Source organism: Eremomyces bilateralis, assembly GCF_010015585.1.
Source record: "Eremomyces bilateralis CBS 781.70 unplaced genomic scaffold P152scaffold_29, whole genome shotgun sequence".
Classification (NCBI taxonomy): domain Eukaryota; kingdom Fungi; phylum Ascomycota; class Dothideomycetes; order Eremomycetales; family Eremomycetaceae; genus Eremomyces; species Eremomyces bilateralis.
In genome coordinates this window covers 63,090-76,606 of record NW_022985095.1, presented here as the reverse complement: position 1 = coordinate 76,606, position 13,517 = coordinate 63,090, and the positions used below count along the sequence as shown (strand labels likewise).

Below are 13,517 nucleotides of genomic sequence, written 5' to 3'. Positions count from 1 at the left end.
GGGTCGCGGATTATTTGTCGAGCGCTTTGGAGCAGATGAGGTACTGGGAGGGATATATATAGATCCCGGAGGTGTGCAGTGTCTGTCGCCGGTCTTGGCGTCTAAAATCACATATTTCACTCCAAAACACCACTGTCGTTGTGATCCCATCATCTCAAAGGTCGTTGCCCGCCTGCGTTTATTGAGGCTAACTGAAAAGGGTTTAATATTTGTCTATCCTGACGGGTTGCTTTAGGCGAGTGGACCAGCGCATTCAGGAACAGGTGTGCATTTCTCCGATAGGTAGGTGAGGGGGAAAGAACAGGTATACCAAAAGCCCCTTTGAAAAATTCTAGCACCACCAACGGCGTCATTTATGCTACGGGTGCCTTTTGAGTGTCAGTCGCCGCGGCCGGCGCATCCGCCGGCTTGGCCTCGGCCGGGGCAGCCCCCTCAACCGTCGCCGCCTCTCCGGACTCGGCGGGTATACTAGCCGACCCCGCCGCATCCTCCGTCGCAATATCCTCCGGCTTCTTAGCCTCCTGCTCCGTCTTCTTGACCTGCCACCACGCGGGCTTCGCCCACTGCGGATCGTGCCACGGGCCAGCGTCGCTGAGCTCGCAGCCATCGGCGCACTCGCACGTGCCGCCGAACGCCTTGGGCAGGTTCTCCGCGGGCACCTGGTCCAGGAGGGTGGCCTGGTAGCCGCCGCCGAAGACGTGGATCTTCTCGACGGTGACGGGGTCCAGGAAGCCCTTGATGAAGGAGAAGATGGTGGAGAAGCCCCAGGGGGCGTTGATGATGTACATCTTGCCCAGGCGCTCCGGGTAGTAGTTCTGCGAGACACCGGAGGCTTGCTTGAGGTAGCCGTAGACCGAGGAGGCGGAGCCGAGGCCGACGCCTTTCAGGTCCATGATCGTGCAGCTGGTCTCGAGGAGGTGGCCTGCTTTACGAGAGCAGGCCGGGAGGCGGGGGTCAGCCATTTTCTCATACTCGACGATAAGGTTCTTGAGCATCCGGTCGCCGGTACTGATTTTGTACATGGCGGCTAAGTCGATCTTGCCGAGCTGTTCGATGTACACCGGTCGGCCATCCTACCGACGTGTCAGCAGCTGTTCACAGTCCGCACGACGGGTGATGGCGTGTCCTACCTTGTCCGTTTTGTGGTAGTATTGAGGGTAATATTGGAAGATTTGGGCCTTTTCCGTGTAGTCGAAATTCACCACAAGATCGTCGAGTTTGAATTCCTGGCGCCAATTCTCGCAGTCAATGAACCTGACATCCCAAACCGTTAGTAAAGGCGTACGAAACGATACGCAGGAGCCCATACATCTTCTTAGATGCCTCTACATTAAACTTTCGTGCTCGAAGAAATCGCAGCTGGAGATGCCATGTTAGCGCGGGCTTCCCACCAGCCACGATGTCCGCACCATTGTCAATGTGTCCAACCGGTCTTTGTACCCCTCCTGCTCCAACAGGGACCGCAGCTGAAAGACCTGGGCATCCTGTTCGGGGGTCGTATGGCCCGGGTGGCCGGGTCGCTCGGTAGCGCTGTGGACGGGGAAGTCATAATGATCGTAGGTAGGGTCGAGGGTGACCTTCTGATCCTGATCCTCAGAGGCCATTGTGAAGGAGTGACGAAAAGAAAACCGAGGACCAAAGCCGAGGAGGGGAAGGGGGTAGGATGCGGAGTCACCTAAGGATATTCAGAGGAAGGCGGGAGTGCGGGATGGGTACAAGGTGAGGTTAGGGGTAAGTAGTTGTTTAGGTTGAAGAAGAGGTGACGTTGTGGGATCACCTCGATACAGGCAAATGTCAGTCATGTCACCAGCCACGCCAGCGTTGTTGTGTGCGACTTGGACCCTAGACCTCAGGTGGCGCTGTGGCTCAGCCGAACCAGGTGAGTTGAGGGAGCGAGCGGATGTGGTCACCATTAATTACCGTACCAAACTTGTGCACTGTTTTTCTGACATTCCTACCATTCCATTCGAATCTGTTAACTGTGTGAATTCTTGATCACACATTAGAAGGATCCGGAGGCATCGTCGTGTGGTTCTAACAATATCAAACTTCCCAGGACTGCTCAGTCCATTCGCTCCTCCACATATCTCCCATGCTGCAGGTATTATGTGAGTGTTCCGAAGGGATAAGAATCGAACCACTAATACAAATGCCAGTAGATTGCCTAGTTTCAGTTTCCTATACTTGGCAGCCTATGCCTGTGGCTCGCTGCCCTGCCTCGAAGATTCAGCCTAGAAAACGTTGTCTAACAGAGCTCATCCTCCGCTTTGATCGGCTCTATGACCTATTGGGGAGGCCATCCTCCAATACCCCTTAGATGCCACCGTGACCCGAATACTGTGAGAAGCTGAACCATAAGCCAGGCCGTTTCGTCCGGAGAACGTTGATCTTGCGCATTCGAAGGATCCAACATCCGAAGTAGGGCACAACGACGGTGATGTCGAGAAATGACCATAGAGACTGCGTGTAGACATTCTAACGGCGCTCAGAGATCGATGTGAGATCTTCCAAGCTCCAGCCCAGGCATGGAGGATTGGGGGTGAATAGGACATCGTTGGGGGCCAATTCATGGTCCGCTTTGCGAGGCATGAGACGCAGCGCAGGGTCGGACCAGATGCTCTTTGAAGGGGGCCGAATCCAGAAACGAGAAGGTTGGCCAGCGTCGAGGGACCTAACCGACCAGTATGCTCTTCAAACTGGTGCAGGATGCTGACCGTGGTGATCTCGCATGCAATTGCTCGTCGGATTCCCGGTTTGATGATGAGTCTGAGACCTTTGGTCGCAAAGAAGTTGGACTTTGTTAATCAGAAGACAGTTGACAGTTGAGGCATCCTCTGCGTGGTAAAACTAGTCTGCCAGTGTACGCACTCTGGCTCGATTGAGGTGAAGTCCTTGAGCCGTCCTTCTGGTAGTTCGGACAACCCGGAGAATTCTATATCTGTCAGCCGATTTTGATTCCGCTTGATATCCCACCGATACTACCGATGAATAATCTGAATATAAGCTCAAAATGGGGGCGAGAGTGAAGTGCCGATGACCCTCAAGAACCCGTTTTCATCTATCACCTATCGTCGCCGAGTAACATCTCGAGCTCTTCTCTGGACCAATTCAGGAGTGCTTCTGATATGGCTCGTCGACTACCCGTTGGGTTCAGTTCGGATCTGCCTATGCCTACTTCCGAATCCGGACGTTCTCCAGAGTCACGACAAACTCCCTCTGGCAATTCAACCGCCCGGTCATGGCGACATATCGGACTGGTGATTCAAGTAAACGCGTTGGAAATTGGAGCTTCCGAGGTGAGAGCTACTTGTAGATAACGTGCCCTTACACGCAAATGTAGATTCTGTCTGTAAAATTAGAAGCTAGTCCTCCCAAATCCGAAAGTCTGGATACTGGTCAGCGGTCACAGTGGACGCTGCTCCGTCGCTGGATATGAACCCCCACCCGATGTGCAGGTGGCTGTGGTGTGGGATGGATTAGGCCTGGGCTGATGCTGAGGCATCAAACTAGGCATCAATACAGGCATCAATACATCATAGGTGGACCCGCTCACCGTCTCACCGACTCACCCATGGTGCCTCCCGCTCGGACCAGAACGCGCTGCGACGCGTCCAGCTGAGTGACCAGTCACTCAGTCACATCAGAAGTTAACATTCAGCAGTTAATCAGGGGTTAACATGAACATATCCGGATCAGTCTATCCCAATATATATTCATGAGCTAAAGCTGAGCATTGCTCAAACACAAGTTTTTGCATCGTGTTGTGGTGTTCCAAGCATTGTCTACAATCCATCATCAGTGGAAACTCCTCTAACAATTCAATTTAGCTCCTCAAGATCACCAAGAGCACAATGTCACTCAAACGGAAAGCGGCCGGGGCTGTTGAAGAGGCAGCAAAGAAATCCAAGCCTTCAGGAACCATTACTTCATTCTTCAAGCGAAATGCTGCACCAAGCACAACTACCAATGGCACTGCTAAAGTTGCGGCGGCAGAAGGACCTGCTCCAAAGTTCGACAAAACAGCCTGGGTCGCCAAGCTCACCGACGAGCAAAAGGAATTGCTGGCGCTGGAGATTGCAACGCTCCATGAAAGTTGGCTGGCACACCTGAAGGATGAGGTGACAAGCAAGGAATTTCTGGAACTGAAGAAATTCCTCAAGAACGAGGTGCAGAGCGGGAAGCAAGTCTTCCCTCCCAGCTCTGATGTGTATAGCTGGTATGTCAGGAGAGTTCTGCAGCCATATAAAGCTGAGCTAAACAACGGCATGCAGGTCCCGTCATACGCCCCTCAATACCGTCAAGGCCGTGATCCTCGGTCAAGATCCCTATCACAACGTCAACCAAGCCCACGGTCTCTGCTTCTCCGTCCGACCTCCCACCCCCGCCCCTCCATCCCTCAAGAACATCTACAAAGCGCTGGCGATCGATTATCCCGATTTTGTTCCTCCTCCGAACAGAGGTGGACTACTAACTCCGTGGGCGGACCGTGGCGTCCTCCTGCTGAATACCTGCCTCACCGTTCGCGCTCACGATGCCAATAGCCATGCCGGCCGAGGCTGGGAACGATTCACGCAAAAGGTGATCGACACCGTCGTCAAGGTGCGCACGCGAGGGGTGGTGTTCCTAGCATGGGGGAACCCAGCCCAGAAGCGGTGTGCGGGAATTAGTGGATCGAAGCATTTGGTTTTGAAGAGCGTGCATCCGAGTCCCTTGAGTGCTTCTCGAGGCTTCGTAGGTTCATCTATCCCCGGTTTGAACGCGACATGGCTAACCGACGACATCGTCATCTAGTTCGAGTGTGGGCATTTCAAAAAGACGAACGAATGGCTTCGGGAACGATATGGCGAAGATGGTGAGATCAACTGGAATCTGGACGTTCCGCCTGAGGAAGCTGGAGTTTAGGCTGGAATCCGTGCCTTTTCGGTGTTCTTTTCGGTTTTAATATTGGGGGCGCTACGGCTATGAACTTTCAGATTGTTACTTGTGATCCCGTTGCACAAGTATCTGGATAAATTGGCGCCGCGGTGAACCAAGGGTTTGGCGTACAGCACGATTCTACGTACCTATTCAGAGCTCGTGAATCAAGGATTCCCCCGTGTCACCCAATTTTGACATGTTGCAGTAGTTCAGTGATCTTTATACCTGAATCGCTCCTGTCATTTAGCCCTATGGGATCTGCCAAGAAATCCGGGGTAATTAGTTTAGGACTTAGGTCTTCCGTTCGGCCCGTCACGTAAAAAACAGCGGTCGATATGGTGTACCTGACCTTCCATGATTTCTTCAACTCCATGACACGTACCCATGAAATCCATACCCCACTCGCCTGACTACGCAGGCGGCCTCAAGGCATCTTCCTCATGTATAACCTACCCATTCGATGGGAATGCCATTTCTGATTTGTTCCTAGACCATTAATCCCCGATCCTTATCGATTCCCACATTCATTGATGAATTGGATCCCGCATGCCGTCATCATCTCCCGGGCAGCGAGTCCACGCCCCTCCGGCGCCCACCCACTCCCCACCTAGCGGACCATCCGCATCCTATTTTACCTACCCGGTGACCTACGCCGTATCTGGCCTACTTCGACGCCTATCCGAAGGGCCCCGGGCGAGCTCCTCCACACCACCCCGAACCGGTCACGCGGCCACCCACGAGAAGGCGACGATGGATCGCGTGTACACCCCCCCACGGCGGAACGCATCCCCGTTCCAACCCCCGCCATTGACACCGTTATCCCTGGAAGGGTATAAGGAAAGCACGACAGGCTCTGGAAGATTGCTGTCGCGAGCGCTGGCGGAGGAGATTCGGTTGTTGTTACCCCCACGGCTACAGCTGGTGGAGGATTGGAAGTTGGCGTTTAGTCTGGCGCAGGACGGCGTGAGCTTGGCGACGTTATACAAGAAGCTAGAGCCGTTGCGCGGGAAAAGAGGAGGGTTCGTTTTGGTGGTAAAAGATGGTGGTGACAATGTACGTCGGGATTGAACACTTTGTCGACGGCAAAGCTAACACGTTCACTCTCCAGGTCTTCGGAGCATATCTGAGCGATGCTCCACATCCAACCACCTATTATTACGGCACCGGCGAATGCTTTCTATGGCGCGCTTCGATTTTGAAAGAGCTGCCTACCCTTGCCTCGCTCCCTCCGCCGCCGTCCGCAGACACGACGAATGCGCAACGAATGACCACGATATCACACGCAAGGAACATGCTGAGTCCGGCGTCATCCAATGGTGTAAGCAGAAGCGGGACGAGTACACCAGAGCGGATCAGGTTCAAAGCATTCCCGTACAGTGGGATCAACGACTATATGATATACTGCGAGCAGAGTTATTTGAGCGTAGGCGGAGGGTAAGTTCAATGGCGCGGTCCTGATGCGGCTGATGCTGATCTCTTCCAGCGATGGTCATTACGGTCTTTGGCTTGACGACAACCTTGAGAAAGGAGTTTCGAGTTCATGTCCCACATTCGGTAACGAGGCGCTGAGCGACGAAGGGACCAAATTCGACGTGCTCGGAGTTGAGATATGGTTTATGGGCGCTGGATAATTTAAGACCCTGGCGCAATTTGACTGCCCTGATACCAAAAAAGGCATAATGGGATGGCGTCGGTGCTTCGATGCCGTCCAATCGGAAGGCAATACACTCCTCTCTTGGAAGGCGTTTTGGACATCTTTGCGCAGGCTTTGGAACGTGCCCCTTTCTTTTGGGAATCAAGACTCTAGTTTGACACCCTGGAGTTCTCATTTCCTCTCGACCGGTTGTCATTTCAGATCCTGAGCCTGGTACTCCTGGCTCCTGACCCATCTGTCCCTCGGTCCACAATCGTGCAGTTGTGGTCAGCGTAGGCACGAGTTCACCCCAGTTTCATATCTGTAACCAACGTTGGATCACTCCCCTCCTCTGAAGATATGGGTTTGCTGGGTTTCTGTGTTAACGGTCCTCTTACACCTCAAATTCAATTGAACAGTTTTCCACCGGCCCAGTCACTCTACTGCTCAACCCCCCAAAAGAAATGTTTTGGCTAGTTCACTGGACCCGGACCCGCAATCGGCCATCATGAGCTTGCGCGTGCGTCAACGACCACGACTAGGTCGACGGCATACTAAGTATATGCTCCATTAAGAGACGCCCGGAGTTCGGAGACACATCTATCTATTCACCCTAATCAAAGGAGCATATGTCTTCGGATAATTGGAACGTAGCCATCTATGACGTGGAGACACAGAGCAAAAATAGGACCCTGACATTCATAGAAGACGCCCTTGGATCGAAGACGACGGTGACGGTAATGGAAAAGAATCTCCAGCGGGTTGGAAGCCATGCTGTGAGTGATTCGAAGATACTGGGTGCGAGTATGAATGACCAATGATCATATAATCCCATCTATGATAAATTCTAGTAGTATTTCCTATAACTGCTACTGATTAGCCGATAGCAAGTCCTCGATGTGAATATATCTGTCTTAGGTATCCTTACCACGATGAATAGGATATGCTCGTCGAATATAGGCTATGCTCATCGAATCCGTCCCGCATGTTTCTCATTGATCGAATGCTTCCGGCATCCTGCAGTTTTCTTGCTACCGGAGACTGAGGCGTGTATCCAAGAATACTCCTACCAGCCAAATGCCACGCAGCCGAAAAGTGCCGTCTGATTAAGGAAGAATATGCATAATGTTCCGTATTACTCAACCTTTGGAGAATGGTTGTACGATGCTTAATGTCGAGAAACCTTGGTGTGGTGCAACCCTTCTCGTATTCAGCTGCTTGACATGCAAAAAGGGTGCTCAGCAATCACGATGGGTGTAGAACGGCTGGCTGGTTCCGTTTCTGCAGAAGGGAATCAAGTATTCTCCATAAAACAGAGATTAGTTAGACTGTGCAATATTTGGAATTGTTTAAAGCGCAACTGCCCTGTTGTGAGCCCTTTAGTGAGCTGACTGAGAAGACGGGAGGTGAACAGGGAACTACATCAGTCCATCTAGTCTGAAAATCAGTACAGGGCGGTTTATGGTGGCCAATGAGTAGTAGCGGACTGTTCTAACTAAGAGAGTTAAACCATGGCTAAGGTATTGACGAGCACAGATACATAGCTCTCGCAACTCGGCTTCCGAATATACAATTGAATGCCCACCTTATTGACTGTTCTGGGTGTTGAGTACCACGAGCGGTCTTAAATCGGCTTTAGGAGGCCTTATATTTGATGGCAGGTAACCCACTGAATGTTATTTTATGACTAGCATGCAAATTGGCGATAGGACCCAAGTTCAGAACTGCGTTCGGGTTTATTGAGCGAACTGCGTGGAGAGTCCAAACCACTACCCACTCGATCCCAGGAATAGGTTAATCCAACAATAGGAATATATATCCGACCGGCTGGACTAGCCTCACTTCTCCTGCTAATGATAGCACTGACTTGTTTTGGGTTCCTGTTCCGCCAGCAAAGCCACGGGAAATCAGCTTTGCCCCGAAATCCATTCCGAAACGATGACATGACTAGCTTCCCTACAAGACAACCCGAACGAGTGGGGGAAATGCTATTTTCATACCACCAAGTATTTCTTCTTTGTCTTCCGCAACCGATCCATATAGCATTGAGCTACGTCTTCTCTATCGTTCTATTCTACAACTGTGCAACACCAACCTAGAGATCGACTCGACCCTTCAGTCGGTAAGGAGCCGGAGCGCTGAACAGTGACAGCTACCGTTAAATCATAAGCATGAAATACAATTCACGTCATCTCAAATCCCAATCAAGCAGGGGTTGAAGTATCGTGAATTGTCGGCAATATAATTAGACCCCGGGTCAATGACCCACCATCTGAATCTTTGGTAGAACCAGGTTGCAGAATGCTCTCTAACCATGATGTATTCCACGTCCTTGCTCTTTGAATGTTTGACTTGCATGTTGAGGATAGGTACCAATTCTCCCGAATTTTATGAGACCTTGAGATAAGTGAAGGTGAGAGAATGGACACCCCCTGGATGGACATTGGAATTTGGAACCTCCCGCCTCTTCTCTCCAACACCACACCCCTTTCTCTATTGGGTCATGCAGTGTCCTGGTAACTGCTACATGTAAGGTACCATCTTTGTCTTCAAAGCTAGTCAATACCAATATCAAAACTCATAAACCTTACCGCTTAACCATCGTTTCCAATAATAATGCTCTTGACTCTTCCCCGGGATCTTCGAATATAAGCATCTCACCGCTAAGCAAATGCTTAATTGGTTTCGTGGGATTTGGATTTCGGCCCCATGAACCCGAGAGGCGAGATTCCATCAAACTTCTACCAGAATAATCAGATACGCGCTACGGATCCCTTCTACCCATATTTCGCAGCATCTATTACTATAACATTAATCATGCTGCGATCGAGTCGATATTAATGTACCGACTGGAATGAAGGATGACCTTGCTCACGATCCCTTGCTCAAATATTCTATTTCCACCGATTGATAGTTCCAAAAGCCGAACCCGAGTTGAGCCGTCGCGTTAAATCTTTCGGAGTTGGTGCTGACCAACCCGAAACAAACTAGAATCCGGCACAATGTCGCTCTTTTGCAGATCGCAGCCATCAAGTCCTAAGGTCGGAATGTTTACGTTGATATCCAAGCATTCATTGGTGTGGAAAAGGCTCAATTTGCGAGCCGTCCTCTTGTCATACATGAGACTAAATCCTATCACCCAACTTATTCCAAGCGGCATGCAGGATTCCTGCCTGTCCATGGCCCCTCCCACTGCTCGGATCTTGCTGCAGCCTGCAATAGCGGCATTCTGCATATCGGTTGGACGGAGATCAAACAATTCCCCAAGCTGCCGGATGCTTACCCGCCGACAGGCCATAGGACACGATTTCTTCGAGAGTCTATTCCGTAAAGAGAGAAAATAACATGAAACTCTAGTGCTCTCTCCTCGAGGCTCTGACGTGCCTGTCGATCCTTCTACTAAGCCCCCTGGGGCTAAGAAAAGCTCCACACACCAAGACTTGCCCGCCTGGGACAGTGTCCGGAACTGTCTTATTATGGGCAAGCATCGATCCTCAGCTTCTATTCCCGTACATCGCTTTTCTTAAATAATGACCGATGGGAACGGAGGATCACGTGTGGGCTTTTACAAGGCCTGGCCATCTGCAGTTAACGTACGGACAATAGCTTAAACTCCGCCACTTAAGTATTGTAAGACGCTTGACCACAAGCTCACCGATCGGGCGAGATAGCCTATATCAAGTCTCTATGACCCGCATTACCTCGAGTGCTTCATAGTCTTCTTATTTTCGAACAAGAACTCCCAAGTCTTTGAGGCCTCTTGTTGTTCATTCCTACCTGTCACCTTCCACAGGGCTGGTCGCTCGACGAAGCCTTGTATACTTGCAAGGCATGGGCTGAGCCTCAACAATTGGGCCTTCTTTTATAATTTGATAATTAATCGTCATATTCATCTCATCTCATTGAATTCAGTTCTTAATGTCTCTCGTCATGTCTGGCTACTACCCATCCCAAACAGACCTCTCCATGATGAGTCACGAGGAAGTCATGGCATCATTAGCCTCGTCTTCGACCGGGAACACTGCGATACCAGCCATCTACGGACCAGGAGCAGCTTCTCTTCCGCAATCTGCACCGACATTCTCGCCTCCATATGCACCTGTACAATACCTTCCTCAAACGACCTACGCACCGTACTCGCAAACATCCTACACGGGCCAGCAGATCTGGTCCTCGCCGCCGCCATCTGCGGATTCTCAGCAACTAGCGTTCCCTCCTTCGGATCCAGCATTCTCATTTCCTCGGTCACATCATCAATACCATGATAATGGCCTTGGTCTCAGCCCAGAGCTACACACTCGCGCTTCTCGATCCCCCTCCTTTACGTCTGCCGGGGTTTACACAGCCAAGTCGTCGCCAGATCCGCAGCGGTCTGATTACTCTCGCTCGGTATCCCCCAGTTCCGGTGATCTGAGACAATACGGATATCTAAATAAGCAAGGCACCTGGAGCTGTGCATATCCGGCTTGCACGTCGCGGGCAGTGTTTACCCGGGGCTGCGATCTCCGAAAACATCACAAGAGACACACAAAATCGTTCTTCTGCCGGCACGAAGGGTGTCCGCAAGCGCGCGGTGGCGGCTTCAGCTCTAAGAAGGACCTGGCGAGGCATGAGGCCAAACATAACCCGGGCGTGCTGTGCGAATGGGAAGGCTGCGAGCGTGTATTCAGCCGAGTAGACAATATGGTAAGCTCAAGCCTCTTCTCAGCTCATGCTCTACGCTAACCTCCAACAGCGGGATCATGTAAAGCGAATTCATCTGAAAGCGGCAAAACAAGAGGAACTTACGCGGGCTGTCGCTAAGTAAGCCCTAATGACTGACCTCTCTGAATGATATGGAGTTGGGTGGGGTTATTGCGGCGCCAATGGAGCACCAGATGAGTTGCGGACATTGGCTCCTCTTTAGAACCGCAATGGACATTTTACGTGGGATTTGATGTATCAAGGGCGGCGCCTCTGGAATACCACGACATAACGAATCATAGGACCGGAGTTTGAATGCTCCATATACGGCCATCATTACCTGATACTAGAAACAGACTTTCTGTCTCTTGAAATGGAAATTCCATCACTATTTTCAGTGGCCCAACTTGTAGTAGGACAATAATGATTCCATAGTTCCACACTGTCCCCCGCATATAGGCTTCGCATGTTTGGATCCACGCCGCACTTCCAGCCCCAGTCTATTTGTGGGATGTTTCTGAACGCAGCACCAAAGCGACTTTAAGCAATGATTCGACGCTTGACGCGGAATCATCGCCTATCAGACTTCATCGAACAGCACATCAAACCAGGTGTGACCCTTCAGCCTTACAACCACGTTTCTGAGACATCTGCTCCCAGGACCCAGAGTCGTTGATCCCGATACTTTGATCTATCATGGTTCATGTGCGGGCGGATCCCGATCCGACTGGGTGTGGCGCGATTGCACGAAATATGTGGAGGCCGGAGATCCCGCGGACCGCCTGTCAACGGGCTGGCGGCCTTGCAGCGTGGGGTGGTTGGGCAGAGGAGATGTCGCACCATGGGTAGATCTGAGATCACCGCAGCAATTTAAGATAGAACAGTGCCGCGCACCGGTAGAATTTTGCTTAACTGGCCTAGGAACATGGAAGGATTATAGTCAGAAACAAGGTGCGGACTTGGTAATGCAGCTGCGACCAGGAAACTTTCTGCGGATAGACGTTATCCGGAGGATAGGGCGCGGCTTGTACTGTTGGATGCTCAAACCCACTCGCAACGCTGACATGGTGGTAGCTGAGAGACGCGGAATTTTTAAATAAACATGCCTCGGGAAGGAAAATAGAAATTTCGGATGACAACGAAGCCGCTGAGGTCATTGAAAACCTGTGTGATCTAACTCTTAATTCCCTTGGCTTCAGCATTTTTTATACACTGTGTACGATATGCATCAAAAGGGCATAGAAGGACATGGAATATTGAAATGTTCTGACAGATAATAAGTTCTAAACCACTCGTATCCCTGGAAAATTTCTTCGAATGACAGAGAGCGGTTCCAGCAAGTTCGTGTTAAGGTTCTTTAGCTGATCGCCCTGCATGCGCCGTTCTGTAAGTAGTAACTATGTAAGAACTTAGAAAGATTAAATTGCTCCGCGCCTCCACCACGACGCGGAAGCCATCCGATCCGCGCCAGTCATCTTTTGGCTTGTTTGACTCCGAGTCTCTGATACTATTATGTACATGCCGTACATGGTCATCATTGTATTATTAATGTTGGCATGCGCTTACGGTCCGGTTAAACCGGCGGTCTGTCGTAGGCTAGCACCCACCACGACTGTCTCACGGTAAATATAATTACCATCATGATAGATAATACGGTAGCCATTTAAGCCGATGCCATTCGAAGGCCAGGCCCCTGGATGAGTATCTCGTTCATGCCAAACAGACTATCTCCCGGATGGTAGAATCGCCGGTGTGTCGCAGGGGAGTTGTAGCAGCGGCGGAGAGTTCCTTAGTTCACGGGCGTCGCGATCTCGGCTGTCTCCATGATGGCAAAAACAATCCATTGTCAATATATAGCAACCTGCAGTGGACTCCAAGCCGACCCTCAAGTTACCCTGGTCTTTGAGAGGCAAGAGTGGGGATTGTCGCCAAGTACGTACATGGAAATCTAGGATAACCTGATAAGGCATAGCTAGGAAGTATTTCTGGACTTCACACGTGGTGCTCCGCCTCGATGGTTTGGGGTTTTTGGCCTGTCGCTGCTATTCATGTTTCTAGAGCTCTTAGTGAGAGTGGGCTACCCCCAGTTAGTTGCTACGCGGATGAACTCTTGAAATACATTCCTGACTCGTTTGGACGATTGCCTCATCACTCATGCAGCATGTCTGACCCAAATTGGTGATCATTCATTGCCAATTCTCCCATTGGCTAAGTGGTTGGATTGCCAACAAAGCTCCATTATTGATTATTGTGCATTGTCCCTGTCCTGGCCCCTGGGTCCTGC

The 13,517-nt window shown here is 51.0% G+C and overlaps 4 protein-coding genes across 4 annotated transcripts; 3 read left to right on the top strand and 1 right to left on the bottom strand.

Moving 5' to 3' along the window:
• Nucleotides 1–5: 5 nt before the first annotated feature.
• On the bottom strand, nt 6–1,767 carry P152DRAFT_461979 (Sec14 cytosolic factor). Its single transcript, XM_033680245.1, has 4 exons — nt 1,410–1,767; nt 1,310–1,359; nt 1,131–1,254; nt 6–1,073 (listed from the first exon to the last, which is right to left on the bottom strand). Exons 1-4 carry the CDS (start codon nt 1,602–1,604, stop codon nt 354–356), a joined length of 1,089 nt encoding a protein of 362 aa, XP_033530554.1. The 5' UTR covers nt 1,605–1,767; the 3' UTR covers nt 6–353.
• Nucleotides 1,768–3,604: 1,837 nt separating this feature from the next.
• Nucleotides 3,605–5,180, top strand: P152DRAFT_461976 (uracil-DNA glycosylase). The gene is made up of 3 exons (XM_033680244.1): nt 3,605–4,216; nt 4,272–4,731; nt 4,792–5,180. Exons 1-3 carry the CDS (start codon nt 3,852–3,854, stop codon nt 4,900–4,902), a joined length of 936 nt encoding a protein of 311 aa, XP_033530553.1. The 5' UTR covers nt 3,605–3,851; the 3' UTR covers nt 4,903–5,180.
• A 322-nt stretch (nt 5,181–5,502) lies between these two features.
• On the top strand, nt 5,503–6,542 carry P152DRAFT_375881 (TLD-domain-containing protein; the record flags this gene model as incomplete). Its single annotated transcript, XM_033675609.1, has 3 exons — nt 5,503–5,970; nt 6,026–6,351; nt 6,401–6,542. Coding segments are annotated over 3 exons (936 nt in total), but the record flags the coding sequence as incomplete, so codon positions are not given.
• A 3,938-nt stretch (nt 6,543–10,480) lies between these two features.
• P152DRAFT_452415 (uncharacterized protein) lies at nt 10,481–11,777 on the top strand (the record flags this gene model as incomplete). The annotated part of the gene is made up of 3 exons (XM_033678292.1): nt 10,481–11,236; nt 11,286–11,353; nt 11,693–11,777. 3 exons carry the CDS (start codon nt 10,481–10,483, stop codon nt 11,775–11,777), a joined length of 909 nt encoding a protein of 302 aa, XP_033530551.1.
• Nucleotides 11,778–13,517: the final 1,740 nt, after the last annotated feature.

Bases quoted from the DNA above. Each gene is read 5' to 3' on its own strand.
- P152DRAFT_461979 (XM_033680245.1), bottom strand. From the start codon at position 1,604: ATGGCCTCTGAGGATCAGGATCAGAAGGTCACCCTCGACCCTACCTAC. The intron at 1,360-1,409 runs GTGCGGACATCG...TGGCATCTCCAG, and splicing joins GGTTGGACACATTGACAATG to CTGCGATTTCTTCGAGCACG. The intron at 1,255-1,309 runs GTATGGGCTCCT...TTGGGATGTCAG, and splicing joins GTAGAGGCATCTAAGAAGAT to GTTCATTGACTGCGAGAATT.
- P152DRAFT_461976 (XM_033680244.1), top strand. From the start codon at position 3,852: ATGTCACTCAAACGGAAAGCGGCCGGGGCTGTTGAAGAGGCAGCAAAG. The intron at 4,217-4,271 runs GTATGTCAGGAG...AACGGCATGCAG, and splicing joins AGCTCTGATGTGTATAGCTG to GTCCCGTCATACGCCCCTCA. The intron at 4,732-4,791 runs GTAGGTTCATCT...ATCGTCATCTAG, and splicing joins TGAGTGCTTCTCGAGGCTTC to TTCGAGTGTGGGCATTTCAA.